Source organism: Oxyura jamaicensis, chromosome 28, assembly GCF_011077185.1.
Source record: "Oxyura jamaicensis isolate SHBP4307 breed ruddy duck chromosome 28, BPBGC_Ojam_1.0, whole genome shotgun sequence".
In the NCBI taxonomy this organism is placed as follows: Eukaryota; Metazoa; Chordata; class Aves; order Anseriformes; family Anatidae; genus Oxyura; species Oxyura jamaicensis.
Genome location: NC_048920.1, coordinates 4,462,372 through 4,482,993, shown reverse-complemented (window position 1 = coordinate 4,482,993; position 20,622 = coordinate 4,462,372). Strand labels below are relative to the sequence as shown.

Genomic DNA, 20,622 nt, shown 5'->3' with positions numbered 1-20,622 from the left:
AAGGGGAAAAAGAAGCAATGCGTTTAAATATAATCACTGGTGCATTTCAGAGATTTTTTTTTAAATCTATTTCTCCCCCTAAAAAGAAGAAATTCTCAGTGTTTTGGGCAATTGCAGAAATAGAGAACAATTTTGCCCCCCCCCCCCCGTGCTGGGTGAGGAGAAGGGGTCGGAGGGGCTGGCTGGGTGTGGGGAAAGAGAAACTTGAGGCCGGTTTCCTTTCCAAAGAGAGCTACATCTTCCAGGCAGAGCTGGCTGAGCGTGCCCAGCCAGCCCCTGCACCCGCCTCTGCTTTCATGGGTATTAAAAAAAAATCAAATAGCAGTTTCAGAATGAATCAAGGGGTGATGAAAATAGGCCGAAACAAAGGTTCTCACGTAATTTCAAGTGGCATTTCGGTTTCTTTGCGTGTTGAATTCCTGCTTTAAAATTGTATGGTTTTGCACAAAGCACATGATGGTTTTCTGCAAGGGCTTTCTAGGATGCGGTTGGTTAATTTAAGAAAAAAAATCTTTTTTTGCTTAATGTACTGTCAAGTACCACATACCTGAGCGGAGCTGCAAAAATCTGGCCGAAAGCCCTCCAAGAGCCGTCCTTTCCCATGTGCCGCTCCGCACAAGGGGCTGCTCAAGTCTCAGCTTTGTGGTCTCTCCTTTTTGGGCGGTCTGCAGCCTGACCCCGGGCACAAGTGCAAGGAGCGGGGCTGGGGCCAGGCACTCCCCCTGTGGGGTCTGGGAGGCTGCGTGTATCCCTGGGACACACACAGGCTGGGGTTTTGGGGGCTGTCCTGCTGCTGGAATGAAGGATTGTTAAAATAAATAAAACAAAGCTGTGGCACCTTGCAGCCCACAGGTTCACAAGGTGAACGCAGCATGGGGATGAGCCAGTCCCAAGGGCTGTCTGGTCCCCATCCCCACCTCCCAGCCTGGCCCATGCCCTTGGGTGCGGGTTAGCACGCAGAAATGATCATGTTTGTGGTTACCCATAAAAAGCTATAACCACAGAAAAGGGAACTAGAGCAGCGAGTCGAAACTTGTGCTGGTGCTGGCCTCCTGGGCGCTGTTACGGGAAGGCGCAGGCTGGTCGGCTCGACCCCACGCCACTCCCTGGCTGTTTGGTACCATCCCCGTCACTTTGACCCTCACCTCTTTTGCCAAATTTTGCCTCTTTTGTTGCCTGCTGGGATGAGGGCAAGCAAAGCCATGCTGGGGGGGGTGACCCCCAGGGAGCAAGTGGGGCCGGCGGGTGGCCAAGCACCGCTCCTCACCCCCTCTTCTCCCCCCGCAGGTGTATCCATCCAACTCAGGTGATGACTACAGCAGGGATCCAGCTGGATATACCCCCTCGAAACCTCCCAGCACTGTGTATCCCGGAGCCTTTTATATGGCAGGTGAGTTATTAACCACCCCGGTGCCGCAGGGGCTGCCCAGCACGTTGGCGGCCGAGGGAGGAATTGCACGGGGTGTGGTTGGGGCTGGAGCACAAGATGCAGCCCCAAAACAGCTCCATGCGCCAAAACAGGGCAAGGCTCAGCGTGGGCAATGGGTGAAGGGGACGGATGCAGCCCCCAGCCCAGGCTGCAGGACACGTGCCGGCATTTCTGCCCTGCTCACCTCTGCCTTCCCTTGCAGATGGGCTCCATAACTCGCCAGACCTGTGGAGTTCACCCGGTGCCATGAGCCAGTCAAGTTACGGGGCCATGCTGGGCAGCTCCTCCTCCCCGCTCCCGCAGCCCGCCGGCTTCAACAGTTTACATCAGCACGAACGCATGGTAACGTCCCCGACGTCCCCCAGGAGCCGCGGCATAGCCCTGCGGGGAAAGCTCCGGTGGCTGCAGCCTTTCGGGGGCCTCCCTAACCCCTTTCTCCCCTCTTGCCAGAACTACCAGCTGCATTCAGGAGAAGTCAATGGCGGGCTCCCCTCCGTGTCGGGCTTTTCCTCGGCCTCCACCCCGTACGGCGTCTCCAGCCACACGCCCCCGATCAGCGGGACAGACACCATGATGGGTACGTAGGGCCCCGGGCACCCCGCGGAGCCTTGTGCCGACACACAGTGATGGGCTGTGACAGCTGCGTGCTCTTTGTCCCTTGTGTGTCCTCTTTGTCCCCACGCAACGTGCAGGTCACCCCTGCGGGATGCCTGGCCCGGCTCTCACAGGGGTCGGGTGCGGGGTTTTGGCTTCCCGAGGCAGCAGGGGCTGGCACCCCACTGAGAGAGTCTGGGAGGAGACCAGGGTCTGCGAAATCGCCCCCGTGGGGATGCCGCGGCTTAAGTGAGCTGCAGGGGGAGTTGGCACCAAGTTGCAGAAAGGTGCAGGGGCTTTGTGTGAAGCCTAAATCTGGAGTGCTGCACTCAAGTTAAAGCCCTGAGTGCTTGAATCTCCGGCCCTGCCGAACCTGTTACAAAGCCTGTTACTGAAAGGAACTCGTGTTCCCTGGCAAGTGAGGTTCCTGACCTTGATTCCTAGGGAAACCCTCCTTTCCCCTTCTCTGAACAAGCTGGGGATTGTAGGGGCCTGAAGTGTCCCGCTAAAAGGGGTCTTGCTGTGGTGGGGACGCTTGGCTGCTGTCGGGGTGCGATGCCTTCAGCCTCGTCTCGTCGAGACGTTTCTGCGGCCCCAGGGAAGCCACTGGGGCACACATGCCCTCGTTTGGGTTGCTCTGAGCTGTGCCTCCATTTATTTTTCAAGAAAAGCAGTAGGAATGATGGATTTCAATCTGAGAGTAGGTAAAGAGGAGGTCTGGTACGAGGTGTCTCGTCCCAGCGTGTTTCTGGCACCCTGCAGTGATGTCTTTGTCCTCTCCTGACAGGTAACAGAGGAACCACGGCCGGGAGCTCAGGAGACGCACTTGGGAAGGCACTAGCTTCAGTAAGAGCTGCGGCAGATCCCCGACCCACTCCCTGTCCCTATAGGCCTCCCCTCTTCCCCTCCTGGCAGTGAGGAAGATAGACACAAGAAGTTGGGGTGAGCCTGTGCACCCCAGGAACACAGCCGCCACTTAGCAGATGGGGAAACTGAGGCACTGGGCGTTACGGCAGCCCCACGGGCAGACCCGTGCCCACAAGCTGACACTGCACCGCACAGCCGTGTGCCCCACACTGTCCCTGTGGTAGGACCTGAGGGTCCTGGTGCCCTGTCCCTGTGTGCGGCTTCAAACTGGAGGCCGCTGGTTCCCCTGGGGAGCAGCGTCCTTTGCTGCTGGGCTCTCAGAGCCTGAGGTAGCCCCGGTCCCGTTCAGCACAGGGACCTTTGCTTTTGCACAAGGTTCTGCACCCCCTGAACATTTCTTGGGTCTGTTGCTTCCTTCCACAGTGGGACCCCAAGAAGGGAGGCTGCAGCTGCAGGGGCAGTGGCAGGGGGGGAACAAAGGGAGACCCCAGTGTTAAAGGGAGACCCCTGGGCAAAGGCTCCCAGGGTGCTGGGGGTAGCTCCAGGGCTGGCGCTGGGACGGGAGGGACGTGCTGGTCCTCGCTGCCGTGGTGCTTGGGAAGGGGAGAGCGAGCACGGTGTGAGCGCTGCTGACTGTGCCCTGCTTCTCTTGCTCCAGATTTATTCCCCAGATCACTCTAGCAATAACTTCTCATCAAACCCCTCTACACCGGTCGGCTCCCCTCAGGGCCTTGCAGGTAGGTGAAAGCATTGCTCTCCATGTAAAGGGGTGCGTGAGGTTTGCTGCCAGGGGGTGTAAAGCAGTGTGCTTCCCACAGCACCTCCAAACCCTCATTAAAGACCCTATGCTTTTGGGAACCTGACCAAATCCCTCTTATTTTTGAAAGCAGGGGAGTGAAGAGGGAGGGAAGGAAAGCTGGAAGGTGTGTGTCCCCCTCTGTTCCAAGTGGAGCAGTGCACAGTGCAGCTCCCGTCCCATGGCACAGCACTGGGAGCGTGGCACGCGGGGCGATGGCCCTACATGCCCCTGGGTTTGCCCCTGCAGGGGTATTTCGGTAGGTGGCTCTGCTGGAGGAGCGAGCCTGAAGCATCTCTGCCCCCCCCCCCCCAACTCCTCACGCTGTTCAGAGAGCTCCGTCCCCGAGCATCCTGTCTCAGTGGGGCCTGGGCAGCTTTTCCCTGGTTCTGTCTCCCATGGGAGGAGCCCAGTTCGAACTGGGACGCAGCCAACTAGTAAAAAGCATTTTCAGCATCTGCTGAAGTTCCACCTCCCGGGTGTCTGGGTGCAGAGCGATGTAACCCCCCCGGCCTGCTGCTCCACCGAGCTGGGAGCAGACGGGGAGGCTCTGGGATGGGTGCTCCGAGCAGCACATCCCTGGTCCCTGGCCCAGCAGCGTGGGCACACTGCCTGCCTCTTCCCTGAGATAATACGGATTTTAAAACCTCTCAAGCTCCAAAGACGTGAGCTCAGGTTCCTGACAAGGCACAGCAGCAGGGGCTGTACAGAAATTCCCGTGGGTGTCCTGCAGGACCGGACCACAACCCTTGGCAGCATCTCTGTGAGATAAGGCGGGCACCTGCCCGAAGCCAAAGCTCCTCAACAGGCACCCCGCTGCCCTGGGAGCGGTGATGGAGAGCAGGGGCAAAACCTGTGCCTGCGCGTGGCGTGGCCGGACCTACACGTGCCAGCCCCTGCGCGTGGTGCGACCAGTGCCACGGTGGCCTTGCACGGTGTGACCAGCGCCGTGGTGGCCCCGTGCGACGCGGCGCATGCCATGGTTGCCTGCGCAGCGCTCCGGTGGCCCCGTGCTGGCCCAGCTTCCAGCCCCACCTAGCGGCTGCTGTGCCCGGTCCCGAGCTGTCGCCGTTTGTTCGCAGGCACATCCCAGTGGTCGCGAGCGAGCGGACAGGGTGCCTTATCTCCCAGCTACGAAGGGAGCCTCCACACCTTAGTAAGTGTTGCCCAAAGTTCTCCTTTCTCCTTTTCTTTTCCGTTCCACCAGGCACCTGGTGGGAGTGGGCTGGGTAAACGCCTCTCCCCCAGACGTCTGGGACCCGAAGGAGGGTGCTTGGTACACGGCTGGGTGCAGCTGAGCAGATCGGGGCACCTGATTCCCCGAGCCCGCAGCCCTGCAGACACAGCCCAGCACCCTTAGCCCGTTACAGCCCACCCACATCACTGCGGGGCTGGCCCAGCCTTACAGATTTGTGCTGGTTTCTGCCCGCCTTGTCAGAGCAGACCTGCTGGTGTGACACCTCGTGTCCCCGGGGGTGGCAGTGCCGGGGTCAGGGTGTTGTTTCTCCCCACGTCCGCCTCGCAGCAGCGGAGGTGTGGTTGCAGCCTTAGCAAGAGGGCTGCAAGGGGCTGCTGGCTTTGCAGGCGTTAACGCAGGTTTATTTCTCCACCCGCTCTCCGAAGCAAAACAAAATGGAAGACAGGTTGGACGAAGCCATCCACGTGCTGAGGAATCACGCCGTGGGCCAGACAGCCGCCATGCCGAGCAGCCACGGGGACATGCACGGGCTCCTGGGCTCAGCACCAGCCCACAGCGCTGCTGTGGGCAGCCTGGGCCAGGCCTTCCCCGCCTCGGTCATGTCCCTGGGGAGCAGGCACCCGAGTCTGGTGAGTGGGGGAGCACACGGCGGTGGCTGGCGGGGGTATGTCAGGAACCCATGTCCCGATGTCCCCTGACAGCCGGAGGGGCATTGCTTTTGGTGTGAGAGCAGCTCGATTTGTCCAGCTTGGGTGGCAGCTTCAAACTGCCACCGGGTGCTCTGAGCACCCACGGGGTCTTGTGCTGGTTCCCCAGGGTCCCCCCTTGTCCACAGCAGCATGTTTTTGGCAGGTCTGGTTCCCTGCTAAAGGGAATTAATTAAATTAATTAAATTAATGCATTTCCAGTCTTCAGAGAACCAGACCTGCTTTGCACCCGAGCACCCCTGTCCCTACAGCTAAGCCATGGACCACCTGTGTGTCCCCTGACCCAAACCAGTGCCAGCTGCAGAAACGAGCGCTTGCAGCAGGGCTGGCTCTGTCCTGCCAATGCAGTGCGGCCTTGGGGGGCGCAGGCTCGGGAAGGCTGCCCAACCCTTGCCCCTTGCATCCAAGCCCTTCAGGGTGACGTCTGTGCTTCTGGGGTGTCCCCTGCTCCGGGGGCTGTGGGGGGCTTGCAGAAGTATTGGTGCTTGGTGGAGACAGGATGCGTGCAACCACGCAGGGTGTCTCTGCAGCGTGCGAGCCGTGCATCCCAGCAGAGAGAGGCTTTCCCATGGGCACTGAGCTGCTTTCTGCAGTGTCCTCACCACAGTCCCTGGAGGGGAGCCAGTGTAGGTTGGCTCTTCTCTCCTGCATGCCAGCGCTCCCGGTGGGAGCGTGCAGGGAGGGCACGCGGCTCTGCTCGGGGTGACCTGCGCCCACTGGCCATGACACTGCCACCCCTCAAGGCTTGCTCTGCTCGTTCTGCTGTAGGTGGGAGGAGGTCACCCTGAAGACGGGCTGTCCAGCACCCCCAGCATGCTCCACAACCATGTCACACTTCCGTCACAGCCCAGCTCGCTCCCTGACCTCAGCAGGCCGCAGGACACGTACAGCGGTAAGGCAGCTCTGCACGCGCGCACGCTCCAGTCCCCCGGCAGCTCGGGGTGGGGGCTCTCACGAGGCTGGTGCTCCCTGCTGGTTCCCGTGCTGACCCTTTTCCAGAGGTCCTTGACGTGGCTTCTGGTTTGTGCTGCGTGTTCCTGTCCCGTCGGCTGTGGGTGCAAAGAGCCCCCGGGCCCTGCGCTGCTGGGGGAAGGCTGGGCCTTGGAGGGGGTGGGGATGGGATGGGGGGTGAAGGGGATGGGATGCAGTGGTGTGGCAGAGCCAGTGACCCTCCAGCTTTGCTGGCTGTGGACCCCCCCAACCCACTCCAACCCCCTCTGCTTCCTCAGCAGGTTTGTCAGGGGGGCTGGGGCGAAGCAGCGTCTCCTCAGGAACCAGCGAAATAAAGCGGGAGGAGAAGGAGGACGAGGAGAACACATCAGTGGCGGATAACTCAGAAGAGGAGAAGAAGGAGCTGAAACCCTCTCGGAACAGAACAAGGTGCTCTTTGAACAGGTCTCTCCCTTCACTTACTCTGTTACCCGTCTGAAGGCATTCGGGCTGGGGCACGGCCACGGTGACCCCCAGGCTCTGGGCTCAGCCCAGTGAGGCCGGGGGTCGTCCCGTGGTGTGGACCCGCCAGCCCCTGCCCACCACAGGAGCCCTGCCCGTCCTCACAGAAGCGTGGTGTGGGCCATGCTGTGCTAAGCTCCCGGCCTCCCTGCCCTGCTGTCCCCCTCCCCGTGGCCAGAAGCTTTGTGCCTTGTCCGCGCAAGCTGCGCCCGCCTGCGTGGTTGCTGGGGCATCGTGGCTGTGCTCAGGCAGGAAGGGGTGCTCAGTGTCCCTGGCCGGAGGCTGGGGGAGTTTTCATCCCCCTCCCTGCTTCAGTTCGGCTCTGCTGTCTGCCTCAGGGCTCCTGAACCCCCGTCACATCCAGCCAGACATGTGGCAGCGGATCAGGCAGCGGATCCTTCCAGCGTGCTGGCTTGTGTGCAGCCTCACCATCGGCTCGGGGACCTCGCCAGGGCGATGCTGCCCAGAGGGGCAGTGCCGGCCCCGCTCCTGCCAGGCAGCAGCCACCTCCTGCCCCAGAGGCAGGTGCTGCCCGTCCCTGAAATTGTAGCTGGGGACACCAGTGTCAGCCCTGAATGCCTTCCCTAGGCCACCGCACGACCTCCCAGCGACAAACTCAGGCCTTAATCGCATTGTTGTGGTTTCTTTATTTGTTTTGTATTTAAAAAAAAAGGGGGGGGGATGGAAGAAGAAGAGTCTTAATTGCTTCTCTCCAAAGTCACCGCATGTCCCCGTGTCCCAGCGGGGGCACGCGGGGCACAGCGTCTCGGTGCCCGATGTGTGTTTCTTTTCTGTGAGTTGACCAGTGCTGAGAGTGCACGCGAGGAATGTCCCTGTCTCGTTCTTATTTTAAACCATTAGTCAAGATGAGGATGAGGAGGACGATCTTCTTCCCCCAGAGCAAAAAGCCGAGAGAGAGAGAGAAAGGAGGGTCGCCAATAATGCCCGTGAGCGCCTGCGGGTCCGTGACATCAACGAGGCCTTTAAAGAGCTCGGACGCATGTGCCAACTCCACCTAAACAGCGAAAAACCGCAGACCAAACTGCTAATCCTACACCAGGCCGTATCAGTCATACTGAACCTGGAGCAACAAGTTAGAGGTCAGTGAGGGTCCCGGAGTGGTGATATTTTACGTATCTGATCGGCACGGGGCTGTCTGTCTGTCTGTCTCCTGTGACATGTGCTGTGGTGCCTTGCACTCTCTCTCTGCCCTGTGGCCTTGGATTCCCAAGGCTGTTGATGTCCTTTTTTTTTCTTTTTTTATCCTTTTTTATTTTTTTTTTAATTTTTTTGCAACCCTGCTGTTCTCTCTTTTGTTCCCCCTGCCATCACGTGTGCTGCATGCTGGTCCCCGAGGGGCAACCTGCACCCACCAGCCCCAGCGGCTGTCCCCGCTTTCCTGCAGCCAGCCGCTTTGCTCAGCTGCTTGGCCAGCGAAAAAAACACCCAAGCAAACAGCAAATCTTGAGAGGGGGCCCGGACCTGAAACCTCTCCGAGGGCAGCTCCAAGCCCATCGCCCATCCCTCCCTGTGGCTGCTCTGGAGGTGCCTCCTTCCTCCCCAGCGCAGTGCTGGGGAGCGCAGGCTCTGCGCAAGGGGACGGCACCGCTGAGCCCAGGAGCGGGCAGCCCTCGCTGCCTCTCAGAACCGCTCTCCCGCACGAGCCGGGAGCTCTGCGAGTCCGTAGCAGGGCCCGGAGCCAGCAGCGGCCACGTGTGGGCTCCCCCCCTCGCCAGGGCAGGCTCGCTCCTTCCCCACGCGTGTGCACCCGGAGGGGAGGCGCAGGGCTCTCAGGGCTCAGCTTCCCGCTCCGGAGGACTTTGCTGCTTTGTTCCCGCAACCCGCAGTGCATGCTCCTGCCTCCCGGAGCCGGGCAGGTTAACCCCCTTTCTCTCTGCAGAGGCTGTTGTAACACGAATCCGTGGTTTGTGCCTGGCTGTGCTCCTCTCTGCTGGCCTCTGCTGTTGCATTGATGTTGGAGTCCTTTGTGCCTCTCTTCAGTTTGTAATTTTTTGCCTTTCATAACGTATATTTTTTCCTGTCTCTTTTTTAATTTCCCCTTCCTTTTTTTTTTATTTCGAGTTCTTATTTTTTTGGTTCTGTTCTTTCTGATCTCCTACAGACAGTCCCCAGCCGTGACCTCTCGGTGGTCCCACTCTCTACCTTGTACTTGCTGCTTGCGGATGGAGGCAGGAGCCGAGGGGCGGCGGGGGGCCGGGTTAGGCAGAGTTGGCACCGTGGTCACTTTGGTCTCCCACGCTTGTCCCTTTTTAAACTCTTCTTGGACGCAGCTGGGGAGGCAAGCCGAGCCCCGCGTGCTGCTGTCGGCAGGCTTTAGCGCAGGCAGCTAGGGTGTCACTTCTCCAGCGGTTTTGGTCTCTGGGCTGTTCTGCAGGAGAGAAGCCGACCCCACATCCCCTCCTGCGGGGCTGCAGTGGGGCCATGGGGCCCCTGTGTGCCCAGCCAGGGCCTCTGGGGTCTTTCTGCCGCGATCAGCGTCTAACGGGGCAGGAAGGGGAAGGAGATCAGGGAGGTGTTACAGGAACCAGGCAGGCAGGTGCCACAAAGTGCCCGAGGAGCCTCACGTCCTTACAGCCCCGAGGACGCTGCACGGCCCCACAAACCTCCAGCAGCATTTGCTGGCGGCGGGGAAAGGGCCCCATCCCGCTCGGCTGAGGCGTGCAAGGCACTGCCGGAGCTGCAGCGCTGCCAGGAGCCACAGTGCTGCCAGGAGCCACAGCCACCAGCGTTAGTTGGGAGGAACGAGTCCTGTCACTGCCAGGCTCCACTCCCCGGCCGTGGCGTTCCCAGGCGCTGGAGAGAGGCAGGGACAGCGGCAGCCCCCAGCCCCACGCAGGCAAAAGCTCATCCAGGGAGCCCTCGCTTCCCCTCTGTGAGGTCAGGCGTAGCCTCGGGGCTCTCCGGGCCCCTGAGCGGACCCAGGAAGGCTCTGCCTCTGCCACCCACCTTAGGTGGGGGCTTGTCCCCGCGTGGCTTCCCTGGAGCCGAAGGCCATGGTCTGCCCTGGTGTGTGTGAGGTCTCACCCGAGGAAGGTGTCTTTCCTGCAAGAATTTTTGCTCTGGGGGAGAAGGTCGTCTGTACAGCAAATTGGGGGCTCGCAGGGACGGGCTGCGGGCGAGGCCACGGTTGAAGATGCTGTCAGCACGGTGCTGCCTTCCCCACCCACCGGCCTGTTTGGGGCACCCCCAGGATGCCACCAGCAGTGGAAGCTCTCCTGAGCTCCCAACCCTGCCAGGAAAATTCCCCCCTTCCAGGCTGATTCGGGGGTTGGATTTTGGCCCCATGGAAAGACCTGGATTCAGTGTCTGCATCCGAGACTGATTTCCAGCAGCAGCCGAGGGCACTCGGCTCCCACCCCGGCGCTGCCCCCACCCGTAAGAGGGTGCTGGGCCCCGCTGCCCCACGCTGCTGGGGCACAAAATGCCTTCATGGGATGACTGCAGCTCTGGTTTCTGAAGGGAACTGCAAAGAAGAATTTGGTTTCTGCCAACAAGTCTTTGTCTTGGGGGATAAACCCAACGTTTTTGGCTGAGACACCCCCCGTGCCTCCCAAACTTTTGTAAACAGAATGGTGAAATTTTGCAGGGGGGGAAGCTGTCGGTGCTGCTGCTGCATCCGCAGCCCCCCCAGCCCCGCGCTGGCAGCACCTTCCCGCAGCTCGCAGGGGTGGCCGATGGCCCGAGTGGCCTGGGCCGCCCCAGAACGCACCCGAGGCGAATTGGCACCCAGAGTGAGGCCGTTTGGGCCGTTCGCAGCGGACACCAGAAGCACTACCAGCACGGCAACGTCTAGCCCCCCTCCTGGTACCACCCCCCTGACTAACCCCTGTGGTGCTATGAACCCAGCAGTACAGACGAGGCCTTGTCACTGGAGGACAAAGATCTGAGGGACCGGGAGAGGAGAATGGCCAATAACGCCAGGGAGAGGGTGCGCGTGCGGGACATTAACGAGGCCTTTAAGGAACTGGGACGCATGTGTCAGATGCACTTAAAAACGGACAAAGCACAGACCAAACTGATCATCCTACAGCAAGCGGTGCAGGTCATTCTGGGCCTGGAGCAGCAAGTACGAGGTATGGTAACAGCTGGCAGGTGCATTTCGGGGCCTCTCCCCCCACGGCTCTGCGTGCGCGTGCGGCTCTGTGCGGCTCCTGCTTCGTTCTGTGTCTGCCTCGGGTGCGCCACGCCGCCGGCTGAGCTCTCCAAAGCCTCGGCCCCAGGGTGGTTTCAGACCCTCTCTGTCCCTTTCCTGTCGTGCTTAATGGGGATTTGGCACCTGGATCCCATTAAGTAGCTTTGGAAAACTCAGTCCTCGGCTCCCTTAGCTGGCTGGGGCACGTGGGGGTTTCTGAAAGCAAGCACACGTTTCGGTTGGCACGGTGGCTCGGCCGGGCACGGGGTTTTGCTCTAGCAGGGTCCAGCCACTGCCGGGAGCAGCAGGCAGAGAGCAGCTCTCACCGAGCTCGTTTCCTCGCATGTCCCGTGCGTCTGTCCTGGGACCCTGTCCTCTTGCTTTCGGATGCTGCTGCTGCGCACGATGCTGTTGCCCAGACTGAGGTTGCTTCCTTTCCTCCCTTGCTGTTTTTGGCATAGAGCGCAATCTGAACCCTAAAGCAGCCTGCTTGAAGCGTCGGGAAGAGGAGAAAGTGTCCGGAGTGGTAGGAGATCCCCAGATGACACTTTCAGCTTCACATCCTGGTCTAGGAGATGGTCACAACCCTGTCGGACACATGTAAAGGTATTGTTCCCTGCCCCGTGATCCCAGCCAGGTCCAGACGTGCGCTGCTCCTCTTCAGCAGCTCAGCGCCCCTCGTTGGGCTGCAGCCGGCGTCCTCCTTAGTTTACCTTTGGTGGATGAGCCACGCGTGTGTGCCGTTTGCTCGTCCATGCACACCCAAAGCCTCTGCCCTGAGCACAGGCACCATCCCGTAGCTGGCACAGGGGGGTTGGGTGCTCTCACCACCCCGAGCAAGCTCAGCTCTGCGCTGCGCTTCCCAGCACTGCCCCAGTCGGCTACTGGAAACCAGTGACTGCCGGTGGTCCCACGGGAGGGAAAGGGCAGGTCCCAGAAACGCCGGGGAAGGCACAGAAAGTGAAAATCCCGAGCGAGGCCGTGGCAGGTGCAGGTTCTGCTGGGCTGTCCCTGTCTGAGCAGTACAGGGGTGCTGATGTGGGGTTGAACACATCCAGGAGAGATGGGGCAGGGCTAAGCCAGCAGCCTGCAGTCCCCCCATAGTGGCCCCACATCCCCTGGGTGCATGGTGCTGCTCTGCAAAACCAAAAATAATTTTAAAAAAGTCAAAAGCCGTCAACCCAGCAGAACTGCAAGCTCATGTCTCAGCTCTGCTCAGCCACATCAGGCCCTCGGGGCTGACTTCTGCAGAGATGAGGCTGCGGTACGGTGGCCCTGTTTTATTCTCACTTGGGTTTTTCTCATTTGTGGCTTTTACTTGTTTTGTTTGTAGACCTTTTTGTTCCTCTGGATACAGAGATCTGTAGGAAGAAAACCCTCGGTGTGACCTGCGACCTTCTCAAACCATAAACTTTAGTACTGCTAATACTGACACACGTGGACGGATCCTGGCATGACGTAAGGGGTGGAAAAACACTTGTCAAAAACAAAACAAAAACAAAAAAATTGCCTTAAGTATAAAGTGCGGAACAGTCAATACATATCACTCAGTTAGGAGGGGGTGGCGTGTTCTCTTGGCTTGTTCACAAGCAGCCAGCAGCAAAATTGTGCCTAAGCTTAATATTTCTTTTTTAAAAAAAAAGAACATTAGTTATGAGATTTTTTATGTAGAACAAATAGCAATGCCTTTTGTTTTTTTAGCTTCTTTTGCATATGTTTTGTAAGCGACGAAAAGAATTTTTTTTTGTATAAAAAAATGTCTTGTACCCCATGCTTTTCTGCTGCTGTTTCTATAGTTAACGTTGCATCTTTAGGATCAACCAGAATATTAAAATTGTATTAAGAGAGACTGGATATAAAGAGGAATTCTCAGATTCGGCTCTGAAAGCCACTAAAAGCGAATGTAGCCACAGCGAGGAGATGTTCTTCCTTGCCTGGCTTGTACCTTCCATTATAAAAAAAAAAAAAAAAAAAAAAAAAAAAAAAAAAAAAAACTTATGCTGAATTCACCATCTCTTTGCTTTGGCCACTTCTGATTTGGGAAAAGGAAGTTAAACAGCAAAGCAAGTTGCAGCAGCATCCTCTGCAGTGCTCCAGCTCCTCCCGGGAGGAGACCGAGGTCCATCCAAGGTCCCTGCAGGGTTCGTGTTCCTCCTGGAGGCTGCTGGCGGCTGCATCCCACCTCCGGAGCGCCGTGGCAGGGAGGACGAGCTGCCGGGACAGAGCAGGCACTGGGGGGTGGAAGAGAACCAAGGGACTGGTGCGCTTCCAAGGTAAGCCAAGAAGCAACGCGGGTGCGAGAGGAAGACCCAGGGTGGAGGAGAACGCCCTGCGCCCGCGCATCCGAGCAAACTCCTGCTGTCAGAGGCACTTCCAGGGCTGTGCTGAACAAAGACGACCGAACAAAGCTGGAGGGACTGGGAAGAGGCAGAGGCAGGTGGAGCAAAGGCAGCAGCGGGGACCTTGCTCCGTCAGCATCGGAGCGGATGGACGCACGGACACAGGAGCTGGAGGTGGTGGGAAGGGGAGCAGCCACTCCAGCCCTCGGCTGCAGCAGGATCCCCGCCTCTGCCGCGTCTCCGCGCTCTGGAGCTGTGACCACTGGAAGTGCAGATGCTGCAGGCTCAGGAAGAGAGGTGGTTTTGCATCCCGCCTTCACCCGCTGTCGTGTCTCCAAAGCATCCACCGAGGTGAGCTCAGCTCAGCACGCCACCCTTCTTGCCACCGAGGACGCAGGGTGGCTGCTGTCGAGTGCTCCCGGCCTCCTCTCTCCATCTGGGAAGGAAGGGGAGCAGCGAGCACCCGTCCCACGCAACATGCTCCGGTAGCCAAGCTGTGCCAACAACCCCTTCACTCTGAGGCTCACCAGGGCCTCTGCAGATGGCTCCGGCGTACCCAGCAGGAGGAAGCCCCAGCACACGGCGGGGCCCCGCCGGCACAGGAGCCAGCACAGGGAGCTCAGCAGGGCCATGATGGTGCTGAGCTGCAGCAGCCCATCAGCAGTTGGCAACGGAAGAGCGTCCACCGGGATTTTTTTGTTTCTTCCCTCTCCTTCCCCTACTCCAGAATCACTTCCGAAATGTTTTGTGCCCGGATCTTCCCAGCCCAGGGCCGGCTGCTGCCTGGCTCTGCCTGGCGGGGCCGGGCTGAGCAGGACAGTCTGGGGGCGTGGGGGGCACGTGGGGACAGCGAGCGCAGCTGGAGCTCCAGCAGCAGGGTCCTTCTCTCTCCTCTTTGCTTCTCTGGCCTGTGTTTCTCGGGGAGCTGCATTGCTTCAGCATAGAGAGAGGGAAGGGTGAACAGGGTTAGGTCCCGCGGCATTTCCTTGGCGGAACCTGGTGCTCTTTTTTTGTAGCCATGCTTTGTGCTCTAGCAAAACGTGTTGGAAACACTCAGGACATGGCTCCTCTCCCCATAGGCATCCCAGACAGGAGCCGGGTGTGGCTGCTGGAGCAGGATGGGCCCCTCTCTCCCTGCTGGTCCAGCCACAGCTCTTTTGGGTGCTCTTTTGGGGTAGGAAGTGGGGAGTCGGCTGCACTTGTTGTGTGGGGCTTTCCGCGGGCTCGGTGCGGCTGCCCCAGTACCGGGGGATGCAGCGATGTCCTAGCCTGGCAAGCTTGAAACCATACAAAAAGACTTTCAGGTGCTTCCCCAACACTTTGATTTAGCAACAAGAATTTGAGAAGGCGGTCGTGTACAGGTGGATTGAAAGAAAAGGTCCTGTAAAAAGAAATGCAGAAACTGTCAGCAAAGAACATGAGAAAATTTATGATTTGGTCAAAATTCCACTGAATGCTTCATCCCCTCCGAGTGCTGCCTGACACTCCACAGGCCAAGGGGGCTCTGGCTGACACAGCGCCGTCCCCAGCACCCCCAAGCCGGCAGGCATCCCCACGGAGAGGGGCTTTCCACCCGCATTTAGGTGGTTTAGATCTTTTGTTGGTAGCAAAACTGGCAGCTTCCTCGGCAGGGCTTGGACAAAGGTGTGGCAGGAGTCCTCGGGCGTAAACCCCCCTGTGCCAGGGCCTGGGGAGGGTTTGCTCCCTCCGTTCTCCAGCAGGGAAGCACGATGTTGGGTGTCCTGCTGCACCCAGGAGCTGCCTCTTTTATAGCAGTGTAGCAAGGAAAAATGACCTTGGCTTGCCTGGTGTGCTTGGCTTGGGGTGAACGTGGTGCCTGTAGCCTGCAGGGAAAGCGGCTTTTCTAAAACCAGTCATCAGCCAGGTGCTGTCCCCAAAGCCTGTTGCAATGAAACTCTTCAGGTGGAGTGGCCAGAGAACTCTGCTGGCGACCTCGGAGATCTCTTTGCCTCCCCCTTTCTCTTCCCTGCCTGTCTGAGTGTCCCTGTGTCGGTGGTCCTGCCCGGGGAGGCGGGGGATGTGCTGCGGGGTGGACTCGGTGCTGTGCTCCCTCCCTCGGCCCAGCTTGCAGAGCCGAGTGTGCCGCCAGGTGCTGGGGAGTGGCTGGAATCTGGTTTGTTAACAGCAAAACTCGCAGATTTTTCTGCTTTCTCCCTCTCTTCACCTTCACCTGCTTTTGCCCCAGAGCAAAACAGCTGCAGCCTCCCCGAGACTGCGCCTTGATGGTCTCGCACTGACGGCACTGGCGGGAGGTGGCGGCGGCCCCCGCCTGCGCCTGCTGCCAGCGCTCCCTGGGGAGCCGAATTCCAGCTCCCCCCTCCTTTGGCAGCCGCTCCCCTGCCTGTGACCCACCACCAGACCCGTTCGCAGCCGAGCCAACTTGCCTGGCTGCCGTTCAGCTCCTGCTCTTCGCCAACATCTCCTCGGGCTCTCTGCCCCCTGCTTTTACATCTCGCTTGGTTTCCTAAGCTGCTGTGCCGGCGGGAGGGGACAGGACCCGCGAGGTCTGGGTGCGAGGGATGCGGCTGCGCACGGTGCGGGGATGTGCTCTGCCTGCCCGCTGCTCGGGGCCTTGGGCTGTGCTTGGCACTTGGGGTTTTTGCCCTCCCCAGCTGAGAAATGCAGAAGCGTGATGTGAGAGCTCCCCAGCCGTGACTTCGGTGGGCAGTCGGTGCGTTGGCGATGCGCCGGTTTCCTAGAGGTTTTGCACTTGCCGCCCGGTGGTGATCGAACAGGAAGGGCAGAAGCAGGCTGGGATTTCCCCAGGAGTCTGCAATTTCAGCTTCAGTGCAGAAGCTTCTCTCAAAGGTCCTCTGAGTCTCACGCACGCTGAAGCCAGCAGAGCCTTTGGGGCCTGGGCCCTGGCTGGGTGATTCACTGCTCCCTCCCCTCAGCCCGCAGAGGAGAGGGGGCCCTCGAGAAACGGGAGGCTTCCAACCCCCCATTCCCTTTTCTCTCCATCCCTGAGCTTTGCTTTCATGGGATGGCCGCCAACTTAGGTCCCAGCAGAGCCCGTGGTCCGGCAGGCCCTGCTTTGTGCCGTGATGGTGAATCGGGGCCAGCTCCAGGTGCAGCCAGCCCCCAGTCTGGGGCTTTAGCCAAGAGCTGGGGATGGGGAGGTGACGCTGAGCTGGTGCTGGAGCTGGGCTGGGACGGGCAGTGAGCCCCAGACACGGGGCTGGCTGACCTGGAGCAAGCCGTGGCTGCTGGATTCCCCCGTTCCTGCTTAACACCAGCAATAGCAAGACCTGTTCTCTGCACCACAAGCTTGCACGAGGTCTTTGCCCTGTGAAATCCTATGCAACCCCCTCTCCTCTCCCCCAGGTCTCTGCAGGTCCCAGCCCAGCCCCTTCTCTCCGCTCTTGTCCAGGACTGCTGGGCCCCTGCTCCCTGCTGCTCTCAGGGTCCAGCTTCATTTCTAGCAGCTCCAAATCCATTTTCAGGCCGGCGCCCTGGAACCAGGGAGTAGGCGAGTGATGAGAGCACAGGAACACCGCCTCCAACTCGTGCTGTGGGAGCTGAGCACTGAATTGGAGGGGCAGGGCCTGTCCTGGGGCGCTTCCTTGCACGCTTCGCCCTCCCGTGCCTTCTGCTCGACGCTCAGCAGCTCGCTGCCAGCATCCTTCATCTCGCCCCCTCTTCCCCAGCACCTCCGCATGGAGCAGCTGCGTCCCACCTCCCTGCTGAGCTGTGCTTCCTTCATCCACCTCCAGCCCGGAGGTGGCTCCAGCCCTGGGCTAGGAGGATTTGGGAGATGGGTGCTGCAGGGGTCTGGGGTCCACAGCTCCAGCAGCGGGCGTGGGGACCTGCTGCTCCCTGCAGAGGTTTCATCTTCAGGGCCTTCACCCACAGGGCTCCCGCAGGAGCTGAGCGTGGAGGTGGCATCCTTTCTGCTAAAACTTGTGTTCCCGTCCTGCGTGCCCCCCTGGGGGGGCGAGAGGCAGCCCTGCCGTGGGGCTCCGCGCCAGTATTGCCATTCCTCTGCTGTTGTATGCCTCCTGCTCCTCCTCCTGCTCCTGCTCCTGCTCCTGCTCCTGCTCCTCGGGCCTTGCAATCCCTGCTGTGGGCACAGCGCGGCTGCGGGCAGTGGCACTGGGGGGGAGCAGAGGGGCTGTGCTGTAAAACGGGGGGGTCCTGGGTGCCGAGGCCGCCTGCTGACGAGCAGCAAGCTGGGGACACCGCGGTTCCCCCTTCCCGCGTCTCCCAAATCACTTGAAACCCACCAGCGTTTGAGCAAACCTTGTAACGCGGGGACTCGGGGAGGGACGGGGCCGCGGGAGGCCGTGGGCTCCCCTGCCAGGGGTGCTGGAGCTGTGAGAGGGGAAGGAGGCACCCGGGGAGGCCGAGCGGGCTGCGGGAAAGGAGCTCACTGAGAAAACGAAGCATTACTTGGTTGCTCTTCATATATATTTTTGTAGGAGGGGGGGGGTGGGAGAACAGGCGGGAGATGCCTGCGGAAGTTGATTATTTTTAACCCCGTAGAAAGTTTTGGGTTGGTTTTGGTTTTTGGCCTTTAAAAAAAAAAATTGGTCCTTGCTTTTGATGTTTATGCTGCCTACCTGTAAATCCAGATGTACTTAAGTGGCTGAAATCCTTGTTCTTAAATCAGATACACATTATAGTTTTGAACTATATATATAGTAAATATATATATATATATGCCTAACCCAGCAAAAATAAAAAAATAGAAAAATAAAGTATTTGGGGGTGGGGAAATGCGTTGTTCTTTGAAATGAATCACAATTGGGGGATTAAATTGTGTTTCTGAGTGCCTCAAGATAAGAATTGTTTTCATTTTTTTAAATAATTTTATACAAGTGTCAAAACAGCTGGCTGGATTATTTGGAATTTTTAAATAATCCTAACTTTTTTAAAGTAGATTTTGAGAACTGTCCTGTATATAACAGTAATGTAGCAATAAATGTGACATTTTATAACAATATTACCTTTTTTCCCCATATCTGTCTTTCAGATGTTGTATACCTATGAATGAAAAGTTGTAATAAAGGTTTTACCTTGTACAAAAAAAAAAAAAAAAAAAAAAAAAAAAAAAAAAAAAAAAAAAAAGAAAGAAAGAAGGAAAAGACGAGCCACAGCAGGTTTCCAGATGCTGTCCAGATGCTCTCTGTTCCTCCTGCCCACCGAGTGGGTGCCGTGGGGCAGCCTGAGCTGCTGCTGCCTCTGGGGAAGGCTTCCAGCTCTGCCCGTCACCGCGGGATCGGGGCAGCTTCCAGGAGGCTTTGGCAGACCTGGGGGCGCTGGGGTCTGTGGCACAGCTTCACCCTCAGCCGTGCCATGGTCAAAGAGGTCCTGGGCCTCCTCCCCGGGGCGTTGCTGCTTCCCCGCCCTGCCTGGGGAGCACCCAGAGAGGTCGGGGCTGGTCAGTGCAAGAAGGCACTTGGGATAAATGTGGCCAGACCCTGCCAGGAGCCCAGCACAGCCCGGGGAGAGGGGAGACGACCTGGCAGAGTGGTCGGGAGGGCTTAAACCCAGCAGGAACAGACTGAAGCCAGTAGCAGGAGGTCGCCCAGTCTCACGAGTGCATTGTAGGGGTGAGGCAGTGCCCTGGCCAAGCTGCATCAGGCGTGATGGTTGGTCTCACTGCATCACCTTCTGCATCTGCAGCCCACCGCTGCACTGCCTGGCTGGGTTCTCCCTTCCCTGGTCCTCCAGCCTTCACTGGGCAGCTCCCCCGTGCATTGCCCCTCCGATAACAGGCATTTCCCCCAGCTCGCCATCATGTTAACCCTTGTGGTTTCAGTGGTTGGGTCAGCCCCCTGCTGCCAGCTTGCTGATCACATTGGGCTACTTCGGGGGGAAATGGAGCCGTGGCAGCTGCAGCCAGGAGCACCAAGCCCCAGCAGACCCTCTCTGACTCCCTGGTGTCGTGATGCTGCCTGACAGCAGCTCCTTCCTCTGGCTTGCTGCTGGCATTTCTGCTGCACTGCTTCAGCCCAGGGCTTGTCCACATAGTGCCATGAAGGAAAAACCGACCAAATTAACTAAGCAGTGACTCTTGCAGTAATTAGTTAAATGTCATTAAGCCCTGTCTCCCTTCTCTCGGCAGTAAGCAAGCTCTCTTTGAGGTAGTGCACTGCTCTTCCCGAGCCGCAGTGAGTGAATCAAATGACTGTCCTTTTAATTCAGTGTCTCCTTGTCCCAGCTGATACACTTTGCCTCGTCCTCTTTGCCTTCACTGCCTCCTCGCAGGGCTTGGTTTGTCCCTGCGTTGTTCCTCGCTTGCTCGGCCCTGTGAGTTGCAGGGCTGTGTGCCCAGCCTACTTGCTTTCCTCCCTAGAGCTGGTCAAGTGCTAGGACAGGTCCAAAGAAGCCAAACTGCTTCAGGACACCAAATACTTTGGTTATCGAGAAATTTGAGATGCGATCTGCCAGGCCAGGGAGTAAAGAGCGCTCTCAGGCTGAGGCTGGAGCCATCTACCCCTATCAGGACACGGAAGGGTGAGGACTGAGAAACCAAGGTTGTACCATGTCTAGACGTGAGAGAAAAGCGTGCCTGGGAGCAAGGCTGCAGCTTGAAGCTCGGAGATGCACCAGGCAGAACGTAAAGCTGGCAAGCGCCTGGGCTGGGAGGTGAGGGCAGGAGCAAAGCAGGAGGTGCTGCAGTGGCCGAGAGCAAATAGTTCGCTCCAGGCTTCACTGCGGTGTCCCTAGGGCAGCTCTGGGCAACCAGGCTCGCTGCCCTCTCTCCTGCTTCCAAACCTAAGGGGACAGCTGTGCCACAGAAGCCAGCCAGGGAAGACAGTGTCCCTCACCTTGGTGGCCTCTTACAGTTAGAGGTAGGCTTCAGCTCCCTGCGGCGGTCTGAGCCATGTTCTCCTCCCAGCAGCCGAAACGAGTTTCTGCAAGGAACAAGCAAGCGTGGTGTCACGGTGTGGTGTCCACAGCAGCCAGAAGGTTCCTTTGTGCAGCACTTGAGCTGTAGATGACAGTGAAATACATTGGAAGAAGATAACATTGCTGTTGGTTTAACCAGGAAATTGGTAATATTATTGTGTATTTCGGTGTCTGCCTGGACTGTGGAAAAGCAGGAGGAAATGCCCTCAGA

General features: G+C 58.6%; 1 protein-coding gene across 14 annotated transcripts in view; it reads left to right on the top strand.

The window, feature by feature from the left end:
* TCF3 (transcription factor 3) overlaps positions 1-13,180 on the top strand; it is a 64,725-nt gene extending 51,545 nt beyond the window's left edge. For 4 of the 14 annotated variants that reach the window (XM_035348225.1, XM_035348226.1, XM_035348236.1 and 1 more), the window contains 12 exons: positions 1,288-1,390; positions 1,632-1,771; positions 1,880-2,006; positions 2,811-2,869; positions 3,549-3,627; positions 4,769-4,842; positions 5,310-5,513; positions 6,360-6,483; positions 6,824-6,986; positions 7,905-8,143; positions 11,658-11,802; positions 12,530-13,180. In XM_035348225.1, coding sequence (XP_035204116.1) covers positions 1,288-1,390; positions 1,632-1,771; positions 1,880-2,006; positions 2,811-2,869; positions 3,549-3,627; positions 4,769-4,842; positions 5,310-5,513; positions 6,360-6,483; positions 6,824-6,986; positions 7,905-8,143; positions 11,658-11,800 — 1,455 coding nt within the window. In that variant the 3' untranslated portion in view covers positions 11,801-11,802; positions 12,530-13,180. Of the gene's footprint in view, positions 1-1,287; positions 1,391-1,631; positions 1,772-1,879; positions 2,007-2,810; positions 2,870-3,548; positions 3,628-4,768; positions 4,843-5,309; positions 5,514-6,359; positions 6,484-6,823; positions 6,987-7,904; positions 8,144-9,165; positions 10,317-10,910; positions 11,138-11,657; positions 11,803-12,529 lie in introns of those variants that run through there. The other 10 variants (XM_035348239.1, XM_035348230.1, XM_035348238.1 and 7 more) reach the window with 8 other exon arrangements.
* Positions 13,181-20,622: the final 7,442 nt, after the last annotated feature.